This window comes from Pleurodeles waltl, chromosome 7, assembly GCF_031143425.1.
Source record: "Pleurodeles waltl isolate 20211129_DDA chromosome 7, aPleWal1.hap1.20221129, whole genome shotgun sequence".
Lineage (NCBI taxonomy): Eukaryota > Metazoa > Chordata > Amphibia > Caudata > Salamandridae > Pleurodeles > Pleurodeles waltl.
In genome coordinates, this window is record NC_090446.1 from 912,836,996 (window position 1) to 912,855,079 (window position 18,084).

At 46.6% G+C, this 18,084-nt stretch overlaps 1 protein-coding gene across 2 annotated transcripts in view; it reads right to left on the reverse strand.

The window, feature by feature from the left end:
• Window positions 1-18,084, reverse strand: part of ANXA6 (annexin A6) — a 139,509-nt gene that overhangs the window by 82,875 nt on the left and 38,550 nt on the right. For both annotated transcript variants that reach the window (XM_069199574.1, XM_069199575.1), the window contains exon 2: window positions 8,984-9,036. In XM_069199574.1, the coding sequence (XP_069055675.1) occupies window positions 8,984-8,998 (15 nt within the window). In that variant the 5' untranslated portion in view covers window positions 8,999-9,036. The remainder of the gene's footprint in view (window positions 1-8,983; window positions 9,037-18,084) is intronic.

An 18,084-nucleotide genomic window follows, 5' to 3' on the forward strand; every position in this document is an offset into this window, starting at 1 on the left:
TGCACCCCAATCCAAAACAACATGCAATATGTCCCACTGCAATTCAAAACAATCTGCCCCACTCTAATCCACCTCACTCAATCTGCCCGACTTTATTCCAAAACAATCTGCTCCACTCCAATCTGCCCCACTCTCATCTGCCCCACTCCAATCTAAAACAATCTGTCCAACTGAAATCTGCCCCTCTCCAGTCTGCCCCACTCCAGTCCAAAAGAATATGAGCCACACCAATCCAAAACAATATGCCCCACTCAAATCTACCCTACTCCATTTTGCCCCACTCCAATCCAAAACAATCTGCCCGCTCCAATCTAAAACAATCTGCTCCACTCCAATCTGCCCCAACCCAAAAAAGTCTGCCCTACTGCAATCTGCTGCACCCCAATCCAAAATAACATGCAATCTGTCCCACTGCAATTCAAAACAATCTGCCCCACTCCAATCCAAACCAATCTGCCCCACTCCAATCCAAAGCAATCTGCCCCACTCCAGTCCAACTCACTCAATCTGCCCCACTTCAATCCAAAACAATCTGCTCCACTCCAATCTGCACAATTCTGCCCTGCTCCACTCTAATCTCAAACAACCCACTCAAATCCAAAACAATCTACCCCACTCCAATCCAATCGATCTCACCTCACCTCAATCCAATCCACCCCACTCAATCCCAATTCACCCCACTCCAATCCACCACAAACCTCCCCACTACAATCTGGTCTGCCCTACACCAATCCAGTCCACCCCACTCCAGTCCAACCCACCCCAATCCAGCCCAGTCCAAACTACCATGCTCCAATCCATCATACCCCACTCCAATCCATCCCACCCCAATCCAACCCACCTTACTCCGATCCAACCCTCTACTTCAAACCAACCCACTCCGATCCAACCCATCCCACTTCAGTCCATCCCACCCTACTCCAATCATACTCACCCTAGTCCAATCTAATCCACCTAATTCCAGTTCAATTCCCCCCACTACAGCCTGATCCAACCCACTCCAGTCCAATCCACCCCACTCCAGTCCATCCCACCCCTCGACTATCTGACCCATCCCAATCCACCCCACCGTACTCCAATCCAACCCACCCTACTCCAATCTAACCCACTTCAATCCAACCCACCCCACTCAAGCCCATCCCACCCTACTCCAATCAAACCCAGCCTACTCCAATACAATACAATCCACCTCACTCCTCCAGTCCAATCCACCCACACCACCGAGTTCATCCCACCCCAATACAATCCACAATAATCCACTATATTCCATTCCAATCAACCCCACTCCAAACCACCTTAATCTACCCCACTTCAATTCAATCCACCCCTCTCCAATCAACCCACCCCACACCAATCCAATCCAACCCACACCAATCCAATCCAATCCCCCTAACATAAATCCAATCCACCCCACACCTATCCAATCCAGTCCAGCCCACTCAAATCCAATCCAATCAATCCACTCCAATCTGATCTACCCCACTCCGGCCCAGTACACCTCAATCCACTCCACTCCAATCCAGCCCACACCACTGCAACCCACTTGAACCACAATCCAGCGCCACCCCACCCCCACAGTCCACCCAACCCCAATCCAATCCACCCCTATCCAGTCCACCACTCTCAATCTAATCCACCCCATCCCACCCTAATCCATCCCACACAATCCAATCCACCTAACTCCAATCTACTCCACTTCACATCACCCCAATCAGATACTCCTCGATCCGACCCACCCCAGTCCATTTCACCCCAGTCCAATCCACCTCACCTCAATACATCAACGCCACTCCAGGCTACCCCTTCCCAAACCAATCCACCCCCTCCAGCCCACCCCACCCCATTTCAATCCAACCCACCCCAATCTATTCCACCCTCTCCACTCCACCCCACCCCATTCCAAACCAATCCACTCTACACCACCCAAACTACCCACTCCACTCCAATCCACCCCACTCTACCCTAATCTACCCATCCTATCCCAGTTCAGTCCAATGCACTCCAATCCTGCCAGCGTACCCTACTGCAATCCACCCCACTCCAGCCTAATCCATTCTGCTCCAATCCACCCCACACCAATCCTCCCCATCCCAATCCAATCTGCTCCATCCCAGTACACTCTAATCCCATCTCAATGCAATCCACCCCAATCCAATCCACCCCAAACCAATCTAACACACCATACCCCTTTTCAATCCACCCCACAACAATCCAATCTACCCCACCCCAATCCATCCCATTCAATTTTACCCCACTCACTCCAATTCACCACACTCTACTCCATTCTATCCACTCTAGCCCAGTCCAGTCCACCCACTCCAATCCACCAGCCATCCCACTCCAATCCATCCAGCCCACCCCACTCTAATCCACCCCATTCCAATCCAATCCAATCAAATCAAATCCACCCCAATCCAGCCAAACCACTCCAATCTAATCACCCCACTACAGTCCAATCTAATAGATCCCACTCCACCTGACTCAATCCAATCCACCCCACCTCAATCCAATCCACCACCAGCCATACCATTCCAATCCAAACCACACACTTCACTTCAATCTAATACAGCCCACTCAAATCCACCCCAGTCCAATTTACATCAATCCACCCCACTCCACTAAATCCACCCCACTCAACCCAATCCAATCCACCCCACTCTACTCCAATCCAATCCGCTCCGCCTGACTACCTTAATTCACTCCAAACCACTCCACCCTATTCCATCTCACTCCACTCTACAACACTCTACTCCCCTACTGTGACACTCTGCACCACTAACTTTTAGCTATGCTGAACAGCAACCACACTGGTGTACAACATTGCGAAACACATTGCCAAAGCCAATAGCTCTTGTATGGGTGAAACCTATTGGCTTTCCCAATACTTGTATTTTACTGCCACGTGACCAGCACACTGGGTTAATGATACAGAGTTATTAAACTGATGCGGGCATGCTCCCTCACTGCCTGGCATATAAGACATCAAAAAAAGCTAAGATTGTATCTGTAATTGTAGTTATATAGCAGGTACTACCCCTGACAAGGTAGAAAACTGTGTTTCGGCAAGTTGCACTCTATTCCAGGGCCCAAAGGTGGATTACAATCACACAGTGCATTTTGGTCATTCTGTTTCTCAGCCAAACTGCTTGCCAACTAGACCAAATCTCCTATCAGAAGCTACTGAGGGCAGGAAAGGGGCAGGATATCTAAAGCTAGTGGTTTACTCCTTGTGTATGTTTCTGTTTTCTTTAATATTTTAGGAAATATTTATTCCTTTTATTTTCCCTCAGGCGGTTCAGGTTAACTCTGACTGAATATCAGCTCTGTGTGGCCCAAAAGTTGATGTTTATTTGCCTCATCATTGTTTTACTTGTGCTATTCCTATATTAGCACATTTTCACAAACTAAGGCCCACATTTACGTCAAAGTGGCACAGCGTCGTGCTGTGCCAAAAATAGCAGCACGGCCTGTGCCATTTTTTAAACACAGGAGTGCGCCATATTTACAGGAATACGGCGCACCCCTGTGTTTTCCCCTGCACCAGCGCAAAATTTAGCTGCCTCCACCAACGCAGGTACCCTTGCACCATAGTGCAAGGGTACCTGCGTTGGGAGGATATTAGATTGTTTATGTGCAGGAAGGTGGCCCTTCCTTCACATAAGCAATCTACAATGCCGGTTTGGCACCTCTATGTGTGCTGCAGAATGCAGAATGCAGCACACATAGAAGTACCAAAGCGTCATTTTTGGAATGATTGTTTATGTGCAGGAAGGGATACCTTCCTGCATCTAAACAATCATTCATGAGCTTTTGCTCCTTCTATGTGTGTTGCAAAAATGTAGAACACATATAAAGAGCAAAAAACGTGGAGGAACACAAATATTCCTCTTTGTTGTGCCATTCTGGGGTGGCATTAGTTTTTGGTGCTGCCTCAGATTTATGCCTTATTGTAAGTCTGGGGCAGCATCAAAAGCAATGGGTGTTGCGGTGAAATGTCCACAGCAACACCCATTACATGCCCCTCTGATGCAGAAAACTGCGACGGGGACATATTTAGAAGGAGATGTTAAGCCACAAAAAGTAACTTAGGCCCAGATTTATACTTTTTTTGCGCTGCATTTGTGTCATTTTTTGACGCAAAAGCAGGGCAAACTTACAAAACATAATTGTACTTTGTAAGTTTGCGCCGCTTTCGCATAAAAAAATAACACAAATGCGGTGCAAAAGAAGTATAAATATGGGCCTTAATGCCTCTTGTAAATATGGTGCTGTGTAAAGCGCCACCGGAGCATCACTGAAAGTGATGCTTCAGTGGCGCTAGGGCCTTGTAAATCTGGCCCTAACAGTTCTTCTGGAAGCAATCAATTGGAGTTGATCTCATAATATCTACTGAAATATACCACCAGAGGTTGTCCTTAGCCAAGCTGCCTGCCATGGAACATGTTATAGGCAATGTACTGTATTTACAAACAGCATGTGGGTATTGCACAAATGTAACTCACAAACTCATAGACAATGGATTTTACTATATTAGTGCACAGTAATATCATCATTTACTATGTTCTAAACGTTAATGTATTTGAATATATAATGACAAATGTTTGTAAAATGCACCATTTATTCCATTTTTTGTCCGAATTTTTTTGGGGGGGAAGATACACCTTCCAAGCTCCCCACACCCCCTTGCAGTAGTCAGGCTTTCTCACTCAGAGTGCTTGCTAGTCATGGTATGGAGGCTGGTCTGTCTAGTTTCACTGTTTTCTATTCTCTGTTCTCTCTTTTTTGTGACCTCTATCAGAGTGTCGGTGGGTGTGACTGGGTATCCTAGCGCACAGTAAAGTCATCACTTACTATGCTTTAAAAGTTAATACATGTTTATATATGATGAAAAATGTGTTACAGAATGCATCCTTTTTGCCATTTGTTTCCAAATGTTCTTACCGATGAGGATGGTGATGGACAGGTTGATCTAATGAAGGGGACTGCTACTTTTGAATCATGGATGCCCCTCAAACACTGGGACACAGTTGCTGCATGTTCAGTCAGTGATCAGTGCATAAAGAGGGCCTGATGCCCTCTTCTCCCTTCTTAACTCCAGGTCAGGCAGCCTTGGCCATCACACAAAAACAAAGGGAGGGGTTTCAGCAGAGGTATTCTTAACCAAACACAGATAAAAGATGGTGCCTTCACCGACCCCCCAACCGTCTACAGGACTACAGGGGCACGGGCTAGCTGAACAGAACAGATACCAGCTCAGTTTACACTAAAAAATAAGGGCTCACCACCCTCACCCAGTACACCCACCGGTTCTCACAAAAGACATCCCACACAGGATAGGGGCAGAATGAACCCATGTAAGGAATACTGTACAGACCTTTAGCAGGAGGGAGGCTGACGTAATCTCTTCTAAGGGGTACATGTACCCCTTAATGCTGCCACCACTGTCAATCTATGAAAGTGGGAGGCACTATACATGCCCCATCGACCTCAGTGCAAAGCTCTAGTGTCTCTATCCTTGTAAACTGGGAGACACACAGTAGACACATATGATTTATATGTTCAGAGATGTAAAAATCAAGAAAACCTACTGTAACGTTCCAGTGACTTGTCAGGAGACCAATATAGGGCAGAGAAGTACACATTCTAGAGCCATACAGAGCACCTCCTGTTCTAACACCAAAAAAGCTACAGTCCCTCCGCACACCCAATCTCAAAGATTGAGTATGCAAACAGCCTATAACTCAGCACCAGCTTTATCGCGAAATACGTACTCTTAATACAACTAATTGAAAACATTGCCTGAATACTCTTCTCCTCATTCATTCTAGAGAAAACATGACTCCAGCCCTGCAATCACTCCACTGGGCCCCTGTAGCTAGTAAGCAATGTTCAAGGCACTCTGTATGGTCCACAGAGACTCCTAAGGATAAGGACAACTACACCTACAAGTAAAATTCAAACAATGTAAACAAAATTAAACACTGGACTTCAGGCTTGCACCAGAGACCATCATATCACCATACTAGAACAACTCGATTGGAGACACTGCTTTCCCAGTACAGGCAGGCAGGCCCAGGGGCACTTACATTTCAGAAGTGAGTTGGAAACATGACTCTTTCCTAAGTAAGTACACCAAATGTAACCCTAAGATAGAACCCAGAAAAATCATGTTTACCATAAATGCAATCTATCATCCTCATTTATGGAACAGCCGGAACAGCACATGCCAAGTGAGCTGCGGGAAGCAACGGGATTAGGTGGAGGATGAGGAAGCAAAGATGGCAAGCAAAAACACTTTTTGCGGACTGGACAGGCAGCAAATGGCAGCTGCTAGGACCTTCAAAAGTTATAATGACAACATGTTCAGAGAACCATGAGCGTTAGGAGAAAAATAGAGGAATGGCAGGTAGGTGGCTGAAAAGGAAGAAAAAGGGGGGCAAGTATTTCTGGGCGGTGCTTAATGAAAACAGTTGTTCCTTAAATGTGAGCAGTAGAAGGATATAAGTCAACCACTCAAAAGGATGATACATGGTATATGCTTTAGAGGGAGGGACAAACACAAGAAGAAGAAGGCAAACCATCGAATAAGAAGTGAACAAACGAAAGTGACAATAAAACTGGCCAATTGTAAACAGTGGGTAGGCTTTAAGCCCCCTATATATTTGTGATATAGTTCAAAAGATGCTTTCACCTACATACAGCTAAAAGCTGTCTACAGGCGAGACCTAAAAGTCATAGAATGGATAACTCTGTGCGGTAACCAGCTTAGCGGACTGTGACCAAATGAAACACCACAAAGGAACCTGCAGAGCTGACCTGAGCTTCCAGCTTACTGAAAACAATATACTCTCTGTTTTCTGTCTTACAGCTTCATCCATCCATCACACTGCTAACCACGGCATCCCATAATCAGCTAACCACACAGAAAGACCCACATAGAAACCCTTTCTTCTTAGGATCAAAACAAAGACAACACCCTTCCAACAACACCCGTATGTGGTGTATCATGCTACTCACGTAGGGAGGCTCTCCAGTGACCCACAGAAGGGTAGAAAGTACAACATAAATGTTTCAATACAATATATCACAATACAATAAATATTGAATGAAATGCCTCCTACCTCCTCTCAGCTACCTCTATTGAACACTGCACACATATTGGCACTATCAAGTTCATAGCAGCAAAACCAGACCATGTGTCAGGACCTAGTACACCTCACCTTTCCGCAATACTCATGCTAGAAGCACACACCTCTTCAGCTAAACATGCAGGTCACACAAAACAGTTGTACACTGCCTCCATCACCATGACCGTCTACAGGTCCCTGCCTTTTCTCAGAAACATTAACAGGCATACATGGGTACATGGGGTGCACCCATTAGCAACACACAACCAAGGCACATTTTGCTTAACGTCTACAGCACATGTAAGGAAATAACCAGCAACATGCATATAGAGATACTAATGTATTTATTTAATATTAGTACCAATAACACTATACCGCCGCCAGCGCTGCCAGCACACTACCAGGAGGATCACATTGAACCCAGCCAACAGCAATACACAGCAGAGACCCTCCACTGACTACACCAACAACAAATAGCCAGAGACACTGAATTGCGTCCTCCACCAAAATCACAATCAAGGACACTAAACTGTATATATCAACAGCATTACAGAAACAAGCCCCTTCGACAACTGCCACCATCTTCACCAAGGGTTTGCAAGCAACGACACTGTACTGCATCCTCCAGTAACACTAAACCAGTATCACTTCACTGCACCCACGACAGTAAAACAATCCAGGACAGACTCTGGTATGGTCTCTCTTTTCCTGGGTTACCTGTAATAAATGTTCCAGAGAACTTCCTCCGCTATGGGGAGCTCATTGAGGAGGGCTTCTCCAGGCATTGCAGGCAGGTGCAGCTACTTGCTTGGGGGTTATGTTATCTTTAAAGGTGGCCGGTTAGCAACTCCTCCGGGAGCCCTATTATGAGTTACTTTGAGATACCGGGGCAGGAGATTATGGAAAGCAGTGGGCCCAAATTTGCAATCGTTTACCGCGTGCCAAGAGAAGGTGGTAAGTTCTTGGGGGCTTATTCTCTAGCCGGTGAATGGGAGGAAAGGAGGCAGGGGCAGCGGGATGAAAGCATTCTTTTGCCCTCATTGGTGGGAACTCCTTTTGCTCCTCCCCAAATGTTGAAATATCTAGGATGGTGATGGGGGCCGGGCAGAGCAGATGTCTGCACCCACAGCTCAGCTGATGGTACTGAGTCTGGTGTCCCTGTTGTTACTGGATCCGGAGCCGTTAACTGTGGTCCGGAGAAATTGTAAAACTTATACTTACTGGGAACTGTGTCCCCCCCCCCCCCTTGAAGGTACCACCCCAGCAAAATATAACAGGGTCTTCAAGGTACAAAGAATTTCCTCTTCCCTGACACAACAAAAATCGCCATGGGATGACTCCTGAAAAGGGCAGTCGTATAATTATAAATCTATGTTATACCAGAACAGGAGGCACAGGTGTGGGAAATCTAAGCCTTATAAAATCAAACAGGTTCATGTGACGTTGTTTGTTAGTTACTTCAGTATGGCACCAGACATGCTTGATCTTAAGAGGCGATGGCATGCTGGGTGCCCAGTAACGCCACAGCCCCGTGGGAATACTTCTTCACTAAGGAGGTAAAATTCTACAACAGACGGATGTGCTCAATGCAGAACAATACTGCTGACACCTATCAAGAAACGCATTGGAATGTATCCACACACTTCTTTGTATATATCTTTTCTGTGCATTGTTCTGTTTTGCAGCACCTGCTTCTGTGCATGATTTAGTGGTGTGACCATTGTTGGTATAGTGGGGAGTTTGATCTCCTGGTCCTATGTTGTCCTTATGAACATGATGATCCTCTTGCCACCCCATGACCACAGGCACAATGTCTCCCTTACATGAGCTGTCATGGTTCACTGATGTTATTGTACCTGTAATGGCGCCATGCTGCCTCTGGGTCTGGCTCAGGAGAAGGTCGAGGGAGCTGTGGAAGTAAAGAGAGTGATTAGAAAATCTAATTTTATCTCATCTCATTTAATATCATCCGACAGAAGGATTAACACTTTTGTTTATATAAGTAATCCAAATATACCTGACCTGTACAGCCATGTTCGTTTGCTCTTTCATATTCATTCTTTGAAGGCATCCGATATTGCTCCCACTACTCCACCCAACAAGGCTCCCCTAATTCTGCCACCCCCTGAGGCTGCTCTCTTTACTCCTGCAGCCTAGGAATGCTGGGACAAATGTCGGGCGAGGATGCGGTTATCATGTAATGTACAGCTATTCTCTTCGATCCCATTTTATCCACCCTTGAAAGGCTCTTCTCTTTGTCCCTCCATATTCAGCCAACAAGCCTTAACCCCTTGTTGCTCTGTTATAGCTCCTACATGGTCCTTCTCCTTGCGCCCCTCTTCGTGCCTCTATGTCTAGCCCAATATGGCTACTCTGTGTCTCGGGAAGCAGCGCAACGTGCCGCCTGTAGCCGTCCCTCGCTTGTTGAGATATAGGTAGCTGCTCTCTTTACTCCTTCTTTATACATCCTCAAGACCTTCCTGCTCCTCCATGTACAGCCCAAAGTAGCTGTTCCTTTAGTTCCTGTAGCCCTGTTGGCTCTTATCTTTGCACCCCCACGTCTATCCCTAGAAGGCTTCTTGTTATTGAGTCATGCATGACATCTTTCTTTGCTTGACTCCTTTCTTTGCACAGGTATCCCTTCTCACCAGCAATGCTTCCCTTTCAAGGAGCCTCCATTCTTCCTTGAAAACATCTCTCCCTGAGCTCTAAGCTCTGGCCAAGGCCTCTTTCCATCGGTCTCTCTTTCACCTCCAGAAATACATTTCTCCTCACTTGTCTGTTCTACGCTGAAAGGTCCCTCTTTACTCATCACGGTGTGCTCCTCTGAAAGCTCTTGCGCCTCTATCCTTCCAGAAAGGCCCTCTCCTTCCACCTCTCTGCCCTCTTAGGGAGGCCTCTTTCTTTACATCTTTGTCTCATTCTGTAAGATTACGCTCTCTGTACCTCTCTATCCTCCCCTGAATGTTCCCTTGTTATGTCCCTGCATTTTCCTTTTGCGTTCACCTTCTCTACATCATTCTGCCCTTTGCTTCTTACACCTAGCTATCCCCCACTGAGAGGCCTCTCCGTACACCTCTCTATCCTCCCACGATTGGCCTCTCTCCTCCCACCTCTCTACCCTACTAGGGAGACCTCTCTCTTTACACCCTTGTCTTGTACTGCAAGATGCATCTCCTTTCAGCCTGCTTTCCTCTCTTGTTACACTGCTGTGTCCTCTCCTGGAGTGCATCCCCTCTCACACCTCAAAGTCCTCTAGCAAAAGATCCTTCCCTCTATGGATTGCTGTCCACCCAGGAAAATATCTCTTCCACCTCAGATTCCCCCTATGGTCAGTGGTTTGTTACCTTAATGAGTTCATGCCCACCCAGCCGAAGGCCCCCTTCCTTCAGGTAGGAACAGCATGCAATGCTTATTTTTCCGCTAAGTATCCCTTGTAGGCCTACCCTTCTGACTTCTCTCCCCTCCGCCCACCCTCCCACTGCCCTGAGGGTGGGAGCAGGGCACAGAACACTGCTGAGTCTGTCCAGGCCTTCATTTATTGGATTATTTACAGGCATTGCCCGTGGTCATTAGCAGGGAATCAAATCTCGCGTGCTGCCCTGGAAAATATAAGTACACGAAGGCGGTGGATAGGGAGGTGGGGAGCCGAAAGTAAGGAAACAGTTTGTGCTGGTAGGGTGTATAGGCAGCTGCCTCAGCAGCTCCTCACACTTTTTGCCGCTATAAAATACATGATTTATAGATTATGCACACACAATATCTTGGAGACGTGAAATAAATGGACTCAGGAATATGTAAAGATGCTGCCCCATTGGTTTCGATTTAAAGTAACCCATCGGCGTGAAGAAAAAAATATTCTATTCTCCCCGTCCTGCATCTCAAACGTAGAGGCCAAGTTTCCCAGGTCTATGCGTGATGTGCTGCTCCAGTCCAGAATTATTTCCTTTGAATTCCGGGAGTTGTAGTCCAGTTTTATAATGGAATAAACAAAACTGCAAGTCCCAGAATTCAAAGAAAAAAACTGGGCCGGAGCAGCACATCACACATGGAGCTGGGAAACTTGACAGGGCTGTTTTAACAATCACCAGCAAAAGGCACTGTAGAATGTTGCTTTTTTGACGACCTTAGCTCGAGTTTTGTGATGTATTCTGACATTATTCACCAGCTGATCCCTTTCAAATTGGAGACAACCTGTAATTGGAATATTTACATGTTATCCTAACGGAAAAGCCTGCTGACTGACGTACACCCGATACACCTGACACCACGGTATCTGGCAAGAGGTTGGCCTGGGGAGTTTTAGTCCATGGCAGGTCAACCCCACCCTTTTGATTTGGTGAAGATTCTAACACACCCCTCTCCATGATCCTTTCTGGTACGCTGCTTGTATCCAACACTGTCAACGAAATAGCTAAAAGGGTGACCCCTTGACCTATCAACTTTCAATGATTCTAGATGGCCTGTATCTCCCCTCCCCCAATGTTGCATTATTTGAGACTGCGGGGCTTGCCAAAGACATGTCAGAGTGGCTCCAGCCCAGAAATATTTCCTTTGAATTCAGGGAGTTGTAGTCCCGTTTTATAATGGAATAAACAAGACTAAAAGTCCCAGAATTCAAAGAAAAAAACTGGTCTGGAGCAATACATCACACATAAACCAAAGGCATGTCATAGTGGCTCCAGCCCTCAGCTTAGGGGATCCTTTACCACTGATCCATGGTGCTCGATGGTGGTCCTCAGGTTCGACAAAAGCAGAATCAGCACATGTCCTCCATTGTTCTCTGTGGTGGACACTGGATCGGATGCTCAATTGGATCTCTGCTTATGAGCTTGGTTTCTCAAGGTTGGGAGACCTTTCAATTCATGTAAGTTAGCTACGCACGGACTGTCTTGGCACTTTGCTTCTTCTGGAACACTCCTCTCCCCAGACTCATTAGCTGGGTGTCTCCTTCTCAGCAAACGGCTCCTGCAGGACAAGGCACTCCCTTCTCCTTTCTCAGCAGGCAGGTAAGCTCCCAGATTTCAGGAAGACACACACGGACTCATTACGACTTCAGCGGTCCTTTCACAGGACCGCTGAAGCTCCTGCAGGCAAAAGACTGCCAGTACTGGAGGTCTTTTGCCTGCCACATTAGGAGTGTTCCGCTGGGCCAGCGGGGGAAAACAGCATTTTCGCCCACCGGCCCAGCGGAACACTCACCACAAAATTGAAGCCGGCTCGTAATTCAGCCGGTGGCAATGTTGTGGTGCGTGTGGTGCGTCAGGTGAAATGTGCCATGGGGCTGTGCATGGGGGCCCCTGTCCTCCCCATGTCAAGTGCATGGGCAGTGCAGGGGCCCCCAAATGCCCCCATTCCACCAGCCTTTCCATGGATGGGGACTCGTAATCCCCAGGGCAGTGCTGCCCTGGCGGATTACAACCGCCGGGATCACCAGGCTGCAGGCTGGCTGCAGCCTGGCTGCAGCCTGGCGGTATCAGCGGTTTGACATTGGCGGCTCTGCCACGGGCATAATGGGGTGGTCAGACTGCCCTGTCTGCGGCGGTCCGACCGCCTTCACGAGGCTGGCAATAATGAGGCCCGCAGTCTTTCCAGCAAGATATGTAGATTTCAAACTCACTTCTGGGAGTCAGGCTGTCAGTATTGGTTGTGTGTTTGTGATTTCATAGAAAATGATTTTATGGAATACCATTATTGAGAAAACATTTCACCCAAAATGTCCAATGGGGGAATGGCATTTACCATTTAATAGAAGCCAATTTACAAATTGTATTTTTTTCTCAAAACTGGCTTTTGCATGCTATTTTTATGGTGGTAATGCATAGTTACAAATCTTACGTTCAAAAACATTTTTGCTGGAGGTATTTATTTCAGTGCTTTACTTCAGGAGACATTAATTCAGATTTAAAACTTTTACATAGTAAAACATTTATGTCTGGTGCTTTTAATTTGCTGCCTCCTCACTGCCCTAAACACCATCTATCCCTAACCCCTTGCAACCCTTAAACACCACCCACCCTTGTCCCGTAAAATCACCTCACCATTGGTTAATTTGTGCCGGAAGGAGTGGAGGTGCCCAAAGCTCTGCTCTGAAGCCTACGGCCAGTGTTTTTAAACATTCCCATGCCAAATACCGAGGTTGCTTTGTCTTGAATGAACCTCAAGGCTCTTCTATCCTCTATCAGACACTCCTTGCACCTTTATCTGACTGGTGCAACTTCCTGCTTTCTCCCTTTGCTACATTTTCACTCTTTCTAACTTTCTATTTTTCCCAATTGTGCATTTTTACCTTTCTTGCTAGCCAGCAATATCTGATGAGGAGAAATAACTGCCCATCCCCAAAAGTAAGAGCCGGTCGGTCCCACTTGCAGCCACTGGCTCAAATGAAGCACTGCCTCTCACTCCATCCATCCCTGGCCTCTAAACTCCAACCATCCCTGAAACCTAAAAAACATTTCTACTCCTAAACTCCACCGATCCCTGATTGCTAAAAACCCTCACTATCCCTAAACTTCACCCATTCATGATCCCTAAAAAAAAACTTTCCTCTCCTAAGTCCTACCCATTCCTGAACCCTTAAAACCCCTCACCACAACTAAGCTACACCCATCCTGAACCTTATAAAAAATTCCTATCCATAAACACCATCCATCCCTGTCCCTTAAAACACCTAGCCACTCTAAGCAGCACTCATCTCTGACCCCTAAACCCCTCTCCTACCCTAAACTCCACCCGTTCCTGAACCCCTAAAAACCTTTCCCCACCCGTAAACTCTACCCATAACAAAACCTTAAAAGCGCTTATCAGTCCTAAACTTCGCCCATCCATGAACCCTAGAACGTTTCAACAACCAACACTCCACCCATCCCTGAACCCTACAAAACCCTCACCACCACTTAACATCACCCATCCAAGAACCTTAAAACTTAGTTTCTACACCAGAACTCCATCCATCCCTGGCCTCTAAAATCCTCATCACCCCTGAACATCACCCAACCTTGAACCCAAAGAAACCCCTACAATCCCAAACCTCCACCCATACCAGATCTCTAAAAAAATCCTCACTACCCCTAAACTCCACTAATTCAGAACCCTAAAAGCCACTTTATACTCCTGAATTCAACTGATTCCTGAATCAAAAAAACTCCCTTACTAAGCCTAAACCCAACCAATGTTTAATCTAATGTTGAATTTTACCTTACAGATATCTTTCCTGGAAAATGCTTCCTTTAATTTTTTATTTCTTTGTATTGCCTTCAGATTGTCTTTTCTTTAAGTTGTTTTTCCATGATTTGGTTTCCTCCTATGTGGTTTGTCAGTTTTGTTTTTTCCATTATTTCACATACAGCAGCCTGCCATACTAGCCTTGCATCATGGTAGCTCTTCAAGTTCTCTGTGGAGTACACCCTTTGTTGGTCACTGAGGCAGATTTGAACTGGAACAAAGTCCGCCAAAGCCGCAGACCCCAGGAGACTGCCAGTGCTGGTGGTCTCCTGTCTGCCATACTGCTGGATTTGCGCCACAATTTGGGTGGAAATCGGGCAGTAGTCATGCTGGCGGGTGGAGGCGCTCTGGCGGTTCCACCACCAGCCCTGCCCCAAAGGTAGGACAACACCTGCCATATTATGGGCCTTAACCCCTTCGCTGCCAGACCTTTTCCCCCTCCTGTGCCGAGCCTTTTTTTCGCTATTTGGGGCAGTTCGCGCTTAGGCCCTCATAACTTTTTGTTCACAAAAGCTACCCATGCCAAATTTGCATACTTTTTTTTACAACATCCTAGGGATTCTAGAGGTACCCAGACTTTGTGGTCAAGACGCCAAGAAATTAGCCAAAATACAGTGAAAATTTCGTTTTTTTCTCAATAAAATGGGAAAAAGGGGCTGCAGAAGAAGGCTTGTGTTTTTTTCCCTGAAAATGGCATCAACAAAGGGTTTGCAGTGCTAAAATCACCAGCTTCCCAGCTTTCAGGAACAGGCAGACTTGAATCAGAAAGCCCAATTTTTCAACACAATTTTGCCATTTTACTGGGACATACCCCATTTTTACGATTTTTTGTGCTTTCAGCCTCCTTCCAGTCAGTGACAGAAATGGGCATGAAACCAATGCTGGATCCCAGAAACCGAAAAGTTTCTGAAAAGTAGACAAAATACTGAATTCAGCAAAGGGCAATTTGTGTAGATCCTACAAGGGTTTCCAACAGAAAATAACAACTGAAAAAAACAAATATTGAAATTGAGGTGAAAAAGTCTGCAATTTTTCTCTATGTTTTGCTCTGTAACTTTTTCCTGCAATGTCAGATTTTTTAAAGCAATATACTGTTACGTCTGCTGGACTCTACTGGTTGCGAGGATATATAGGGCTTGTAGGTTCATCAAGAACTCTAGGTACCAAGAGCCAATAAATGACCTGCACCCTGCCTTGGGGTTTCATTCTATACCGGGTATACAGCAATTCATTTGCTGAAATATAAAGAGTAAAACATAGCTATCAAGAAAACCTTGGTATTTCCAAAATGGGCACAAGGTAAGGTGTTGAGGAGCAGTGATTATTTGCACATCTCTGAATTCCGGGGTGCCCATACTAGCATGTGAATTACACAGCATTTCTCAAATAGACGCCTTTTTTACACACTCTCTTATATTTGGAAGGAACAAATGTAGAGAAAGACAAGGGGCAATAACACTTGTTTTGCTATTCTATGTTCCCCCAAGTCTCCCGATAAAAATGATACCACACTTGTGTGGGTAGGCCTAGCGCCCGCGACAGGAAATGCCCCAAAACACAACGTGGACACATCCCATTTTTTGACAGAAAACAGAGGTGTTTTTTGCAAAGTGCCTACCTGTAGATTTTTGGCCTCTAGCTCAGCCGGCACCTAGGGAAACCTACCAAACCTGTGCATTTTTTAAAACTAAAGACCTAGAGGAATCCAAGATGGGATGACTTGTGGGGCTCTGACCAGGTTCTGTTACCCAGAATCCTTTGCAAACCTCAAAATTTGGCTACAAAAACACATTTTCCTCACATTTCGGTGACAGAAAGTTCTGGAATCTTAGAGGAGCCACAAATTTCCTTCCACCCAGCGTTCCCCCAAGTCTCCCGATAAAAATGCTACCTCACTTGTGTGGGTAGGCCTAGCACCCACGAAAGGAAATGGCCCAAAACACAACGTGGACACATCCTAATTTTTTTTTACAGAAAACAGAGGTGTTTTTTGCAAAGTGCCTACCTGTAGATTTTGGCCGTAAGCTCAGCCGGCACCTAGGGAAACCTACCAAACCTGTGCATTTTTTAAACCTAGAGACCTAGGGGAATCTAAGATGGGGTGACTTGTGGGGCTCTGACCAGGTTCTGTTACCCAGAATCCTTTGCAAACCTCCAAATTTGGCTAAAAAAACACATTTTCCTCAAATTTCGGTGACAGAAAGTTCTGGAATCTGAGAGGAGCCACAAATTTCCTTCCACCCAGCGTTCCCCCAAGTCTCCTGATAAAAATGATACCTCACTTGTGTGGGTAGGCCTAGCGCCCGCAACAGGAAATGCCCCAAACACAATGTGGACACATCCCATTTTTTCACAGAAAACAGAGGTGTTTTTTGTAAAGTGCCTACCTGTGGATTTTGGCCTCTAGCTCAGCCAGCCCCAGGGGGAGCAGAAATGGCCTAAAATAAATTTGTCCCCCCGCCACCCCGGGGAGCGACCCTTGCCTACGGGGTCGCTCCCCTTGCGTGGCGGTGCAAAAAAAAAGATCCCCAGTGCCTAGTGGTTTCTGCTCCCCTTGGGGGCAGATTCACCTAAAATCGGCCGATTTGCCCCCAAGGGGGGCAGAAATGGTCTAAATACAATTTGCCCCTCCAGGGGAGCGACCCTTGCCTAAGGGGTCGCTCCCCATCTCTTAAAAAAAAAAAAAAACACACACAAAAAAAATTAGCCCTGGCGCCTAGAGGTTTCAGATTGGCCTAATAACAATAGGCCGATCTGCCCCCGAGGAGGCCAAAATGGCCTAAAATAAATTTGCCCCCCCCCACCCCCTCCCGGGGAGCGACCCTTGCCTACAAGGTCGCTCCCCTTGCATTTGGCGCAAAAAAAAATATCCCTGGTACCTAGTGGTTTCTGCCCCCCTTAGACAGAAATGGTCTAAATACAATTTGCCCCTCCAGGGGAGCGACCCTTGCCTAAGGGGTCACTCCCCATCTCTTAAAAAAAAAAAAAAAACACACACACAAAAAAATTAGCCCTGGCGCCTAGAGGTTTCTACCCCCGTGGGCAGATCGGCCCAATAACAATAGGCCGATCTGCCCCCCGGGGGGGGGAAGAAATGGCCTGAAATATATGTGCCCCCCTGCCCACCCCCACTCCGGGGAGCGACCCTTGCCTACGGGGTCGCTCCCCTTGCCTGACGGCGCAAAAAAAAGATCCCTGGTGCCTAGTGGTTTCTGTCCCCTTTGGGGGCAGATTGACCTAAAATCGGCCGATCTGCCCCCAAAGTGGGCAGAAATGGCCTAAATACAATTTTCCCCTCCAGGGGAGCGACCCTTGGCTAAGGGGACGCTTCCCATCTGTAAAACAACAACAAAAATCCCCGGTGCCTAGTGGTTTCTGCCCCCCTTGGGGGCAGATCGGCCTAATTAAAATAGGCTGATCTGCCCCCCTGGGGGGCAGAAATGGCCTAAAATAAATTTGCCCCACAGGGGAACGACCCTTGCCTAAGGGGTCGCTCCCCTTACGTGAAATTCATGAACAAAAAAAAAAAAACTCCCTGGTGTCTAGTGGTTTCTGTCCCCCTTGGGGGCAGATTGGCCTCATAAAAGTAGGCCAATCGGTCCCCAAGGGGGGCAGAAATGGCCCAAATATAATTTGCCCCCTATGGGAGCGACCCTTGCCTAAGGGGTCGCTCCCCAACTCAAAAAACAAAACAAAAACAAAACAAAAAAAAAAACAAATTATCCCTGGTGCC